This window comes from Balaenoptera borealis, assembly GCF_965194805.1.
Source record: "Balaenoptera borealis genome assembly, chromosome: 12".
NCBI lineage: Eukaryota > Metazoa > Chordata > Mammalia > Artiodactyla > Balaenopteridae > Balaenoptera > Balaenoptera borealis.
Window position 1 is genome coordinate 93122842 of NC_138869.1, and position 13372 is coordinate 93136213.

Below are 13372 nucleotides of genomic sequence, written 5' to 3' on the forward strand. Positions count from 1 at the left end.
GGACTGATAAATTCCAGACATTATAGAAAAAAAGTTGAAATATCCGAGTTAGTTTGTTTTCCCAAAGCTAAGATGTCACAGGGGGAAAAGTAACAGATACTTTAAAAAAATGTAATAAATTCAAGTATGTAATCTCAAAGAAAATTAGATTCCCCTTAAAGGTTCCCATATACCATCATTTTATGTCTGGCAGATGGCAAATAACAAGAAAGATGATAAATTTTAAAAGAGAAAGTATCAGTAAAGTATTACAGTGTCAGATGGTATTTTCTACGATGTGTTTAGCCCTGGGGAGGATTACCCCTTCAAACTAGGGATAATCTGATAGTAGTACCTAAAAAATGATATACCTTATATCAGAACTGCTGAGCGGCACCCAACTCTTGGCTTTGGAAGAATGAAAATTGCCAAGGGATTGTCAAAATGATGACTTTGATAGTGACAGAGACAGCAAAATGAAGCAGAGATTTTCTTTATGGCCCATTTTCTGATTTTTAACTTTTTGTCCCCTATATTACCTTCTGTCTCCACACTCCATTCTTTTTTTTTTTTTTTTTAAATAAATTTATTTATTTATTTATTTATTTTTAGCTGTGTTGGGTCTTCGTTTCTGTGCGAGGGCTTTCTCCAGTTGCGGCAAGCGAGTGCCATTCTTCATCGCGGTGCGCGGGCCTCTCACTATCGCGGCCTCTCTTGTTGCGGAGCACGGGCTCCAGATGCGCAGGCTCAGTAGTTGTGGCTCACGGGCCTAGTCGCTCCGTGGCATGTGGGATCTTCCCAGACCAGGGCTTGAACCCGTGTCCCCTGCATTGGCAGGCAGACTCTCAACCACTGCGCCACCAGGGAAGCCCCACACTCCATTCTTACTACTAGAAAAAAAATAAGGCAATCACACAAATGGGGTCCCCTGACAAAAACTGAGCTTTTCAACCTCAGCTCACTTTTTCCGTTTATGCACATGTTGACTCCCTATTATACTGACCATGGCACTTGGTTGATACTTGTCTACATAAATATCCACAGATTTCCTACTCTGTTGTGCATCAGGACCATGACCTCACTCCACGAATTTCATGAAAAAAAAATGGAACACTCTGGCATGACTCTTCAAATTTCATATATTTACCCCAGAAACAAGATTAGTTCTGGCCAAATTTTTAATTAGAATCTCAGATTAGACATAGCTTCCAGTTTATAGAAAATCTGTAGGGTAGAATATCAGCTGAACACCACCACCAAAGGGAGGAAATCGGGGAAGAAGAAAACTGACAAATCTTGGAAGGAGGGGGGATTCTGATCGAGAACTGGCTGTATCTCAAGTCAATGGAGTCAAAAAGAGGCCATAGTATATTAACCAAAACATAAAGGGACATGACACTGAACCCTCCACCCTCCATTTTGCCTGACAGCATGGAGGAACTGAGCACCTTTCTCTAAATTAAATCAGTGAAGACCTTTAAGAAAAATGAACTGATAAGTTCTACACTTAAACTTACTCACATCCTTTACTCTTATGTCTGAGGAAGCATGAAGGTCTTTCTCTCCAACACTTACCTTTCTAACTACGTTCACAACTGTTCCTGTTTAAACAGTTTCTCCTGTCAATATATTTCTAATCCTTACCCCTCTGCCTCTAAACAAGCTCAGATAGAAATATCCTTCTATTCTAAAAACCACGTCTCTCACTTTATAGCAGAACTCCTCCAAAGAGCAGTCCTCCTGTAGCAAAGCCTACTAATTTCTAACGTGGTTTGCAAATTTCCGGCTCTTTCGAAAATGATTCACCTAACCTGGCATTACTTCTCCTCAAGGAATCAGAAGTAATTGATAGTTAGACACTTCTTTTCATAAAACCTTCGCCACTGACTAGTTTTATTTCATAGATAGTTCCTCTCTCTCCTCTTATTTCCTATACATGGGCACTGACCGATTCACCTTCCCTGACCTCAACTGTCACCCCTCCAACTAAGGCTTCTTTTTAGCCTTGTATTTCTATCTCCAACCACTCTTTGGACAAACTTCCAAATCCATGGTTACAAATAAATCCATTGGAGAATGCCAAAGCCCATCTTCTTAACCATTACACAGTACTGCCACCCTTGCTTTTCCTTCCCAAAACTACCACCCAGGCTCTCATTCCTTCCTGGCTCGGTTGCTATAGGAGCCATAAGCAAGAAATGTGGGTGGCCTATAGATGCTGAAATTTCATTTCAAATGTCACTATAATGCAAAGATTATTCTGCTCCCACACTTGATATGATCCCTTGCTCCTGTGAACCCACAAAAGTGTCTGACGGGCGCAATAGATAAGCCTCAGTCTCAGTCACCTACTAGCTGCATGACAATGTGAAGTCACCTAACCGCTCTGTAACTTAGTTTCCTCATCTACTGAAAAATCTCACAAGGCTGTTGTGAGGACGAAATACAGGAAAAAATATACATTTCACAGAATTCTGTCTGGCCCACATTAAGCACTCAATATACATTAGCAATGATTAACTTCATTCTCTCCTGCATTTGAGAGTCATGTCCATACAGCTCTCATCATCCTACTAGACAAACATGTGCCTATTCATGTCTACAGGGAGTACTTACCCCATAAGGGACAGTCTAGAAATAAGAGTGATATTGGACAAGGGGCAGCTAACCTCAGAAGGCTCACCTCAAAAGAAAAGAATGTTGTAAATTGAGACAAGGAACCAAGTAGACCAGATTTATATATGCAATACAGCAAACATAAGAAGGATGAATAACTGAACATAAAATTGAGAGTATGGAAAGAAAAAATAAATGTTATTTAAGAACTAAAGGTATTCTTATTATACACAATGTGATCAAATAAGTAGTGGTCTCAGCTCATCCACAATCTAGCATGATCTGAAATTTTCAACTTCTTCCTTGGCTAAAGCGACTAATATACTCCTTTTACATTTTAAGTTAGAAACGTAACAAAGCATAACAACTCTGTAGAGTTTAACAGTAACTTTGCTAAATTACCAATACATGTAATAAAACTTGCTGCAAATGGGATCCTTTCCCTAACTGATGAACAGAAAATTTATATGAAACTTATATATCCATATTTAATTTCAAAGCCATAAAACTTTGAAAAGTGTAAGATTTTGATGGAGATGATAATTTTTCGCTTGAAAGAAATAATTATCCGTAGAACTCTTTTAAAACATTTAAATGTAAATGACAAAAAGCAATGAGCTCAAACAAACAAAAAAAAAAAAGCAATGAGCTCTACTGGAGGTAAAAAAAATAAAATTCAAGGTAAAGATGTTAAGAGTGATACTGTCGACAAACACCCATGGAGAGACTTTCATCTGAGAACAAGTGATAAGGCTCCAACTGATTCAGGAAAATGATTAGTAGTCAGAGAAGTTCAGAAACTCTTATCTCGATGAGTGACAGTACAGATTAATTCTCTTAACAGCAAAAGAATGTTTGCTAATTTATTTACTAAGGGCAATTCTATACTGTAATATGAGAGATGTGAGAAGATGAGAAAGTGAAAGGAAATATCCAGTGAGCTTTAAAAAAGTCTATAGCCTCATTATAAGAAACACTAAATCCAAGAGAAGAAAAATTCAAATTATAAATATATGAAAAATTTTAACTTAATGCTAGGGAAATTTTGAAAAATATACGGCAAAATAAATTAGTAGTGGCTTGAAAATACAATATTAATTCAACATTTATTGAGTACTCACTTTGTACTGGACCCTGAAGTCAGAGATAATAATAGTGATAATTGAAATACTTTCTGAACTCACGAAGCTCATAACTAAGTAGAAAATATAAATTATGCATCCTGAGAAGTGCCATAATCAAGGTAAATAGGGAATGTTGTAGATGCACAACGGAAAGATGGAGGTATTTAGCCTGGTCAGGAGGGGAGGAACAAGCAGCCACCCAAAGAAAGGGGCACACAAGTGCGTATGGCAGGATTACCCACAAGTAAGTGGAGAAATGGTAAGACACGCCAGGGGATCCTTACAGCACACAGACAGGCCTGGAGTCAAGACAGAGAAGGACCTTGAGGCTGAGAATGTCAAGTAGTTCAGTGAGACTGAATACTGGAGTGTGAGGTGGGGAGTGACAAAATGGAGAAGTACAGAGACTAAAAATATAAAGTACCTTTGAAAACAGTTAAAATCGACACTCAGCAGGTCACAAGTAGCTACAAAGTCACCTTGATCCTAAAATAATGGATTCTAATACAAAAGGGTTTGACAGGCCCTAAAATAATAACATACTTAAAGGAATGTGCGAGTCAAAAAGGAGTTGATCAGTCCTGCATTTTTTTTTTTAAATGAGACTATCAGAAACATTTAGACTTTGCCCCTCTAAAGACATGGTTTAGGAGAAAGTACGCTTAGCCAAACTCCAAGTATTACTGTGCAAGTGGCAAGGCAATTTGTACTGCAACAAGAAATTAACATGATCCCATTCAACTTTCAAATTATAGAACTCAATTATTCATTCATTAAGTGGACATTTACTAAATCCGTACTGTGTACATACTTCTGTGTACTAAGGATACAATGATAAGAAAGAAAATCAATTCCCTACCTTCATGGAGCTTATTACATGCCAGTGAGGGGAGACAATTACAACATAAATGGACATACGTCTATTTCAATACTGAGAAATGTTACAAAGGAAAATAAGGTAAATATGGAGGAAAGGAAAGGTAGGGATGCTGCAATTTTAATAGGAATTTGAATTCAGGAGTCAAAAACAACAGCAGCAGCAGCAATGCAGGATGTGAAGGAAGGAGAAGAGTGACTGAGACAGAGGGAACAGCGAACAGCCTTACACCCATAACTTGGCTCAGGCTCCAGAGAATATATTAGATTCTCTGGTCAATGTGACAGCTACGCTTCTGACTGTTAAATTCTGACTTAGTCGCTAGTAATCTCTGAGCTTGATGAGTCCAGGTTTATGAATCTTCCACACTGAAGGCCAGACACTGGTCCTGGACAAGTTCACGAAGTCAACTGAAAGTCCCCAAGGGTTTTTAGGGAAAAGCCAAATGTCTTCTTCAACAGTCCCCGGTCTTTGGCGGCAGCGGGGAGGATGAACCAGAGGTGGACGATAAGGCAAGAGAAAAGACAACCAGTGACAACACAGCTGCAACAGTGCAGGAGGAAAGGACGGCACTGGCTTGGAGAGAGGTAGGAAGATGCTGGAGCAGGAAAGATAAGTTCACCTGTTCTCAGTGGGAAAGAACATGAAGAAAGCAAAGGGCAAAAGGAGGACAATTTTTAAAAAGAGAGAAGATTAAAATTTAAAAGGAGCAGGAAGGCTTAAATCTGTGGGAAATGTGAGGCAGCTGCATGAATGGAGGGACTTTCATGAGGTTTAAATTTAAATTTATTACCAGACTATTATAATATAGATTAAAGTGGGAAATAAGTAACTTTTTCAAATGGAGTCACTATTTAAAAGAACCAAATTCAACAAATGCAAATAAAACCAAGTATGACTGATTATACCAGGAGTTATAATCAGGCAGAACTTCAGACCAACACGGCAATTAAAGAGTACTTGATATTCAGTCACGATGTTTATCTTCAGTTTAAGGCTCATAAAAGTAACATTTAAAAATATTCATTTCAGATAGTTAATAATCAAAATACGGTTAGGATCTTGGGCAATATTTACTACTATAATGCTATTGAAAAAAATCGTCAAAGATGATGGGTGTATTAACCATTTCACAGAATGAAATACTCTTCTTAAAAAGATTTTAACCAAGGGCAGAGCTGGAAAACAAAATCCACATTTATTACCAAAAAGAAGTTAGAGTAATGTTAATCAAAGAAAAAAACACTTGCTGCAAATATAAGTGCAACTGCATACAGGGAACATCTTAGAGGGAACAATATTCATGTCTGATTTTTTTTAAAAATTCATTTTTGATTTTTCTTTCCCATGGAAATGTTCAACTACTTTTCTATGTCATATAGCCAGGAAAATTCATGGAGTATATTGAATATTTTATGAGTTAGAGAGAAGCTTACCCAGTATTGATGGAAATGATTTCTATCAGTGGATTCTTCCTAATCTTTGGCAAATCCAGTCGTGCTCCCCCCAACCGTTTTCCATTATCCTTTTTCTGACCCAGCAGTCTCACAGAGTGACCTTCAAATAAAGCATAGAAATACACGTTAGCATGAGTCACAACTTCACTTTAATTTACTGCTTTCAACAAATGTGTTAATATTTGCATTTAACTTTTTCTTTTATGGAAACAAATAAAAACAACCCAGAGAAGATACGATCACTGAACCTAAGAAATACTACCAAAGGGAAAGGCAGCGGTGTTCAAGTCCTACAGTCAAAAGTGCTTTGCTTAGAATATTTGCACATTCATACTGCACAGATGAGAGAAGTAGAAATATCCTCAGAGTGTCATTCCACAGGTATGAATGGTCCCTAACATAGACCAGATATGTAAGTATATGAAGCAGGAAGGGTTCACTTGGGCACTGGCCCTGCAGGCCAAGTATAAAAGCAGATCATCTGCTCAAAGCAAACTGTAAATCAAAGAAGTAAAGAATTAAAAAGCTGAGATAAAATGACACTCTAGGGTTGGATTTTTAAGAACAAACAAAAGCTTTTAAACTTATTTTTTTAAAAACATTACAAAAGAATCAGAACACTTCTAAGACCCATTAAAATGTTGAATTAATTGTAGTTACAGAAAAGTTGGAAGAATAGAAGAATTCCCATCTCCTTGATATTCACCAATTATTATTTTCCATACTTATCATTTTCTCTGTATACATACATATTACTTTTTATAACTTTCCTAAAGTACATCCTGTAAAACTCACCCATTGTAAGTAAACAACTCAATGATTTTAAATAAACTTATACAGTTGTACAATCATCACAACCCATTTTTAGAACATTTCCATCACCCCCAAAACTCTCTCAAGCTTATTTATAGTCTATCCATGCTCCCATACCAAATATATTACATTGTGTTAATCTATCAACCAGCTGATGAACATTTGGACTGTTTCCAATTAACACCTTTTATAATAATGCTTCTATGAATATATGAATACAGATCTTCATGCGGACATATGTGTTCACCTCTCTTAGATAAGATTCCTAGGAAAAGAATTGTGGGTTATGTCGTAAATTTATATTCACTTTTATAAGAAATAACTTTTCCAAAGAAGTGCTACCATTTTATATCCCACCAGCAGTGTATGAGGGTTTGAGTTTCTCCACATCACCAAGACCTCACTCATATTGTAACTTCTGACAACAGCTATTCTAGTGGGCGTGTAGTGGTATATTATTGTGCTTTGAATGAATAATATGCATTCCATAATGACTAACGATATTGAGCACCTTTTCGTGTGATTAGCCAATTGTATTCCCATTTGGTAAAATGTTGTCATGGTTAATTTTTACGCGTCAACTTGCCTGGGCCACAGGGCGCCCAGACGTTTAGCCAAACATTATTTTGGGTGTGTCTGTGAGGGTGTTTCTGGATGAGACTGACATTTGAATCAGTAGACTGAGTAAAGCACACTGCTCTCCCTAACACTGGTGGGCATTATCCAATTAATCAAAGACCTGAATAGAACAAAAAGGCTGAGTAAGAGGGAACTAACTCCTCCTGTCTGACTACTGAGCTGAGTAACTGGTCTTTTCCAGCCTTCAGACTCAGACTGAAATATCAGCTCTTCTTGGGTCTCGCACCTGCCCAGTTGCCAGCTGTAACTCACGCCATCAACTCTCCTGATTCTCAGACCTTTGGGCCTGGACTGGAACTGCACATCAGCTCTCTAGAGTCTTCACCGTGCCGACCACAGACACTGGGAATTTTCAGCCTCCTTAATGGTGGGAGCCAATACCTTATAATACATCTCATTATACACACACACACCCCCCTACTGGTTCTCTTTCTCTGGAGAACCCTCACTAATATAAATGTCTACTCCAGTATTTTGTCAATATTTTAGTTATAGCATTTGTCTTATTATTGAATTATAAGAATTCTTTACATATTCTGGTTATATGACCTTTGTGAAATATATAATTTCTAAATATTTTCTCTCAGTCTGTGGCTTATAGTTTCACTTTCATAATGGCATCTTTTGAAAATTAAAGTTTTTTTAATATAATGAAGTTCAACTTATCTATATTTTATTTTACAGCTCATGCTTTGGGTGTCATGTCTAAGAACTCTTTGCCTAGCCCAAGAGCACAAAGATTTCTCCTACATTTTCTTCCACAAGTTTTATCGTTTTCACTCTTATAATTAGGTCTAGGATACACTGTGTTACTTTCTGTGTATAATAAAGGTCTAAGTTTATTTTTGCACGTGGATAGTCAATCGTCCCAGAATCATTTCTTTTCCTTCTTCCTCCTTTGTGCCACTGCCATCACATATATTAACATATATAGTTGTATAAACCCTAAAATATAGTGCTACAATTGTTGTTTTATACAATTGTATGTTTTTTAAAGAAAAATGTGAAAAATATATATTTATAAAGTACTATATATTTACCCACATAATTACCACTTCTAGCACTCATTTCCTCCTGCGGATTTCCATTTGGTACCACTTTCTGCCTGAAAAATTGTCTTCAGTATTTCTTGTAAATCAAGTCTGCTAGCAACACATTTTTTATTTGGAAATGTCTTTATTTTGCTTCATTTGGGAAGGATACTTTTGCTGGATATATCAATAGAATTCTTGGTTGACAGTTTTGTTCTTTAAGCACTGAATATATCACTCCACTGTCTTTGACCTCTAGAGCTTCTGGTGAGAAGTCGACTATTAATCTTGTTGTTCTCCAGTACACAGTATGTCATTTCTCTCTTATGCTGTCAAGATTTTCCCTCTTTTTCTACAATGATTACGATGTGTATAGGTGTGGAAATCTGGGACTTCTCTACATAGAATTCATTTAGCTTTTTGGATCCAAAAGTAATGGTTTTCATCAAATTTGGGAAGTTTTCATCCAGTACCATTTAAAACTACTGTTGTTGCTGTTGCTGTTTTTTACTGTATCCTTTTCTTTTGTGATTCCCATGACACATTTGTTGGTGTGCCAGATGTTGTCCCAATGGTCTCTGAGGCCCTTTTCATTTTTCCTCTGTTCGTCTATCCAAATCAGATCATTTCTCTTGGTCTATCCACAGATTTTTTTCTTCTGCCCTCTCAAATCTGCAGTTGAGCCCCCTCTAATGAATGTTTTCATTTCAGCTACTGTACTTTTCAACTCCAGATTTCCTATTGGTTCTCTTTTATAATTTCTATCATTTTGTGATTCTGTATTCAAGTCACTGTCATCATCCTTTTCTTAAATGCTTTTTTTTTTAATAAATTTATTATTTATTTATTTTTGCTGTGTTGGGTCTTCATTTCTATGCGAGGGCTTTCTCTAGTTGCGGCGAGCGGGGGCCACTCTTCATCGCGGTGCGCGGGCCTCTCACTGTCACGGCCTCTCTTGTTGCGGAGCACAGGCTCCAGACGCGCAGGCTCAGTAGTTGTGGCTCACGGGCCTAGTTGCTCCGTGGCATGTGGGATCTTCCCAGACCAGGGCTCGAACCCGTGTCCCCTGCATTGGCAGGCAGATTCTCAACCACTGCACCACCAGGGAAGCCCTTCTTAAATGCTTTTAACATCATTTCACTTAGTTCTTTCAAGTCTTCGTCTGCTAAATCCAACATTTCTGGCCACTCAACGACAATCGATACTGACTGCTTTTTTCCCACTTGAATGTGGTTATACTTGGTTTCTTTGTATGTATCATAATATTTTGTTAAATACTAGAAATTTTAGGTAATATATTGTAGCAACTCTCAGTTCATATTTATCCCCCAAAGGGTAGCCTATGAAGTTTATGTCTCCACAATGAATGGTCATTAATCTCCTTTCTTAGCTTTTTTGGCTTTCTTCCCCCCAAAGCGTAACTTCCCAGCAGTCAATTCTGTATCTGCATAGCAAAGCTAAGTCAAGGACTGGTCACGCATATGCTCAAACACCTTAAACCAGTAAGATTCCTAACTATGTGTTGACTGATCTGTGTATGAGCCGAGAGCATTCAAACTTAGGGCCATTTTCAAGTCTGCCCCACCTTTTACTTTCTCCTGGGCTTTCTTGGGTCCTCTCCCACCTTCTCACGATGTGCATACAAGCTCCAGCCGACAGATAAGTGTAGGCAGCTTGGGCCCACTCTGGTCCCTGTTGTGCATGTGCACAACCTCCAGTCAACTTACAGTTTGCGAAGACTTATCAAGCATCCTCCCTCTGTCTCACCTCCCAGAAGTCTCTGCTAAATCCGTGGCTAGTCTGTCTGTCTACCACTTCTGCCAAACAGGCCTACAACTTCAGGTGTGTAGAGCCAGAGACACCCCATCCCCTATCCCCCCACCCCACCCCACCCACCCCCCGTCACGCGCCATGAACATCTTCACTTTCCCTAACAGTCCTCCAAGTCAACTGAGCCTTCTTGGGAGCAGCAGTGAGGCTGCTGGTTTTTACAGCCTGCCCTGTCCTGGTTGAACAACCTTGCCCACAGAGCTGAGGAAGGAAAACGGCAGTAGCACCAGGCACAAACACCAAAGACTCACACTGTTCTTACCCAAAGCTCAGTTGTTTGCACAAATAAACACTTCTCAGTTTGCTGACTGCTTTTAGCCAATTTCCAGAATGCCAGAATGGCTTGTTTTTGACCATCTGTCCAGCTTTGTTGTTGCTTGTGGGGAGATTTGTTGACCTTCTCACGCAGTCGTGCCACAAGCTAATCAAAGCCCACTTTTTAAAAGCAATTATTTAAAATAACTTCAAATACATAATTAGTACAGATATAAGATTCTAAGCAATTATATGTATGTTTCATCACCCCTCATTTCAGAAAGATATACTGCTTAAACATCTCCTGTACAGACAGCTTTTCAGGACCAGAAGTAATAAAACCATCAGTCATGGCCTTTTTGTACTAATTGCTTTAATAAGAAACATTAAGTACTTCATTCATTCTGAAAATTCTTGCTCTGATGGAGAAACATAGTTAGACTCAAGCAAGCATTTGGCATACCAGATTTCACAGATTTTCAAGATAAGTTGAGCTCTTCAATCACAAGTCCAGTTAATGAAGAGGTGAGCAAGACTGGCATGATAACATAATAGTTCTCTGAGAGATGCCAAAAGTTCAATAATGACTATGCAAAGGCATGCTATTTTCATACTAGCCTGAGACAAATTTCATTATATCCTGCTGAGACTTCAGCAATATGAGCCTGTACTAATAACATTTGATAAATTATTCACCTCCAACTATCTACATGCAAATAAAGGAACATATCCTGCCTGATGATACAATGAGTTATTTTCCAATCCAATGATTCATTAAAGAGTGGCAGACCTAGCAATAGTCTTTTTTTTTTTAATTGAAAAATATACCACACTAAAAACAAAGTAGGAAATAACATAAAAGTCCCTCATTATATCTGGTCAAAGATGAAAGAAAGGAAATTCAACCACATAATGATTATTTTTTTAAAAAACAGACTAGCAGAATAGAACTTTTATACTTGTTATACCATCTTTTTAAAAAACCCTTTTGCAAACAGAATTGCTATTTCAAAGTAACTCCTTAAATCTATAGACCACAGAATAAAAACATATACTACAAATCATTACCCATTATATGTGCAATTATCAATATTATTACCCTCTAAAACAAACTGAAATTTGACATAATAAATAATAAAACTGAAGGAGATGTCTTAAAGAAGGTGTATCTGTGGGACGAAAAGGAAAGGAAACAAGGACTCAGGAACAGGGAAACATGCTGAAGGAATAAAAATGTGAAAGGTAAAAAGGAAACTTTTGGAGCAAATTTATACTGAAAATGAACATGCTATACTTATGAAGGGACCAACCCATAAGGACCACCATTAGACACTCACACACTGCTTCTCTATACAATCCCTTCTGATTAGCCACTGATGCCTAGCACTGTGAAGGAAAAAGAACACTGCTCAATGAGTAGCGATTTATTTTGTGACTACTGCGCATTTCCTCACCCTTTGTGGCTAGACTGAAGAGAAGGAGAGGAAGAAAAGAAATCAGGACAACAGAGTTTGAAAGAAAAGGAGAGTGAAAATATTGGTTTTTACATCATTTCAATCACACGTAATAAGAAATTAAAGGAGGAAGTATTAATAGGAACAGATGGGAACAATGACGCTCAGTGTGACCAGATAAACTGATAATAACATGAGACCACTGAGGAGACAGGGATAAAGATGTAAGTTATTAAAATAGAGATATGCGATTTTAATCCAAGGATGAAACAAGAAGATTGCCTTATATGCAGAATGGGACATACTCAAATGTTCTATTTCCGAGATTTTATCTTTCCTATTTTCAATGTAAATTCACATTTCATCTCCTCTAAATAACGGTCAAATATGTCTCAATGGGCTTATTAACCATCTTTAATAAACATCTCTCTAAGTTGTTACTTACAAGTGTCACATAAAATTCAGTCCTGTTAAACCAAATTTAATTTTAAGCCTGAGGCTTTCAGCAGTTATTTATAAATCAGCTACAAAACCCTGATTCTGTGCTCGTTTTTACATTTGATCTAATCCAGTAAAGAATGTTACTATTTTTTTAGCTAAAATTATTATATATTACAAAGTATTGAACCAAAAGCTAGTTTGTTTTATATAATTCACTATTATATGCACACTTGTGAATTCATAACACTGAAAAACCTATACGAAAAAAGGCATATTTTGTACAATAATGGCTATACTCGTTGAATCAATATTCAGTGTTGTTTATGGATCTTCATGAGCAAATAATCTTTCCCAAATCCCACAGTGCTAAGTGCACTGAACATTATTAGAGCTGAGGAAAAACATCCCACCCATACATACTAGAAAGCCCTGTCTGTCAACATGTCAGGAAGCCAATTATAATGGTCATTCAAAAGCAGAAAAGTACCAACTCGTGAAATATAAGCATATATGTAAACACACATGCGCACACACACATACACACTGATAGAAATAGGACTACCTACAAAATACGTATTTATTAATTAAATTATGTTTCTACATACAAACCAATCGTTCCCCCTCTGGTTCTCAAAGCTAAAGTCATTTGTACAAGTTAGCCTTAGAATATCATTACACATTATAGAAGCACTGGTAATCTGGCAACTTGGACTCCAGTTGTTTATTTCTTTTCCCTTTAATTTCTTTTTCTTCTAAAGGCTCTATAAACAGCCAGACTTTCCTTCAATACTTCATTCTTCTCACCTAATTTTAAAGGCCATTCACTGTTTCCTTAATATGTGACCACCCACCTCCA

At 37.4% G+C, this 13372-nt stretch overlaps 1 protein-coding gene across 4 annotated transcripts in view; it reads right to left on the reverse strand.

Annotated features, from left to right (window-relative positions):
• CDKAL1 (CDKAL1 threonylcarbamoyladenosine tRNA methylthiotransferase) overlaps window positions 1-13372 on the reverse strand; it is a 654356-nt gene that overhangs the window by 426940 nt on the left and 214044 nt on the right. For all 4 annotated transcript variants that reach the window (XM_082346348.1, XM_082346350.1, XM_082346349.1 and 1 more), the window contains one exon: window positions 6033-6153. In XM_082346348.1, coding sequence (XP_082202474.1) covers window positions 6033-6153 — 121 coding nt within the window. The remainder of the gene's footprint in view (window positions 1-6032; window positions 6154-13372) is intronic.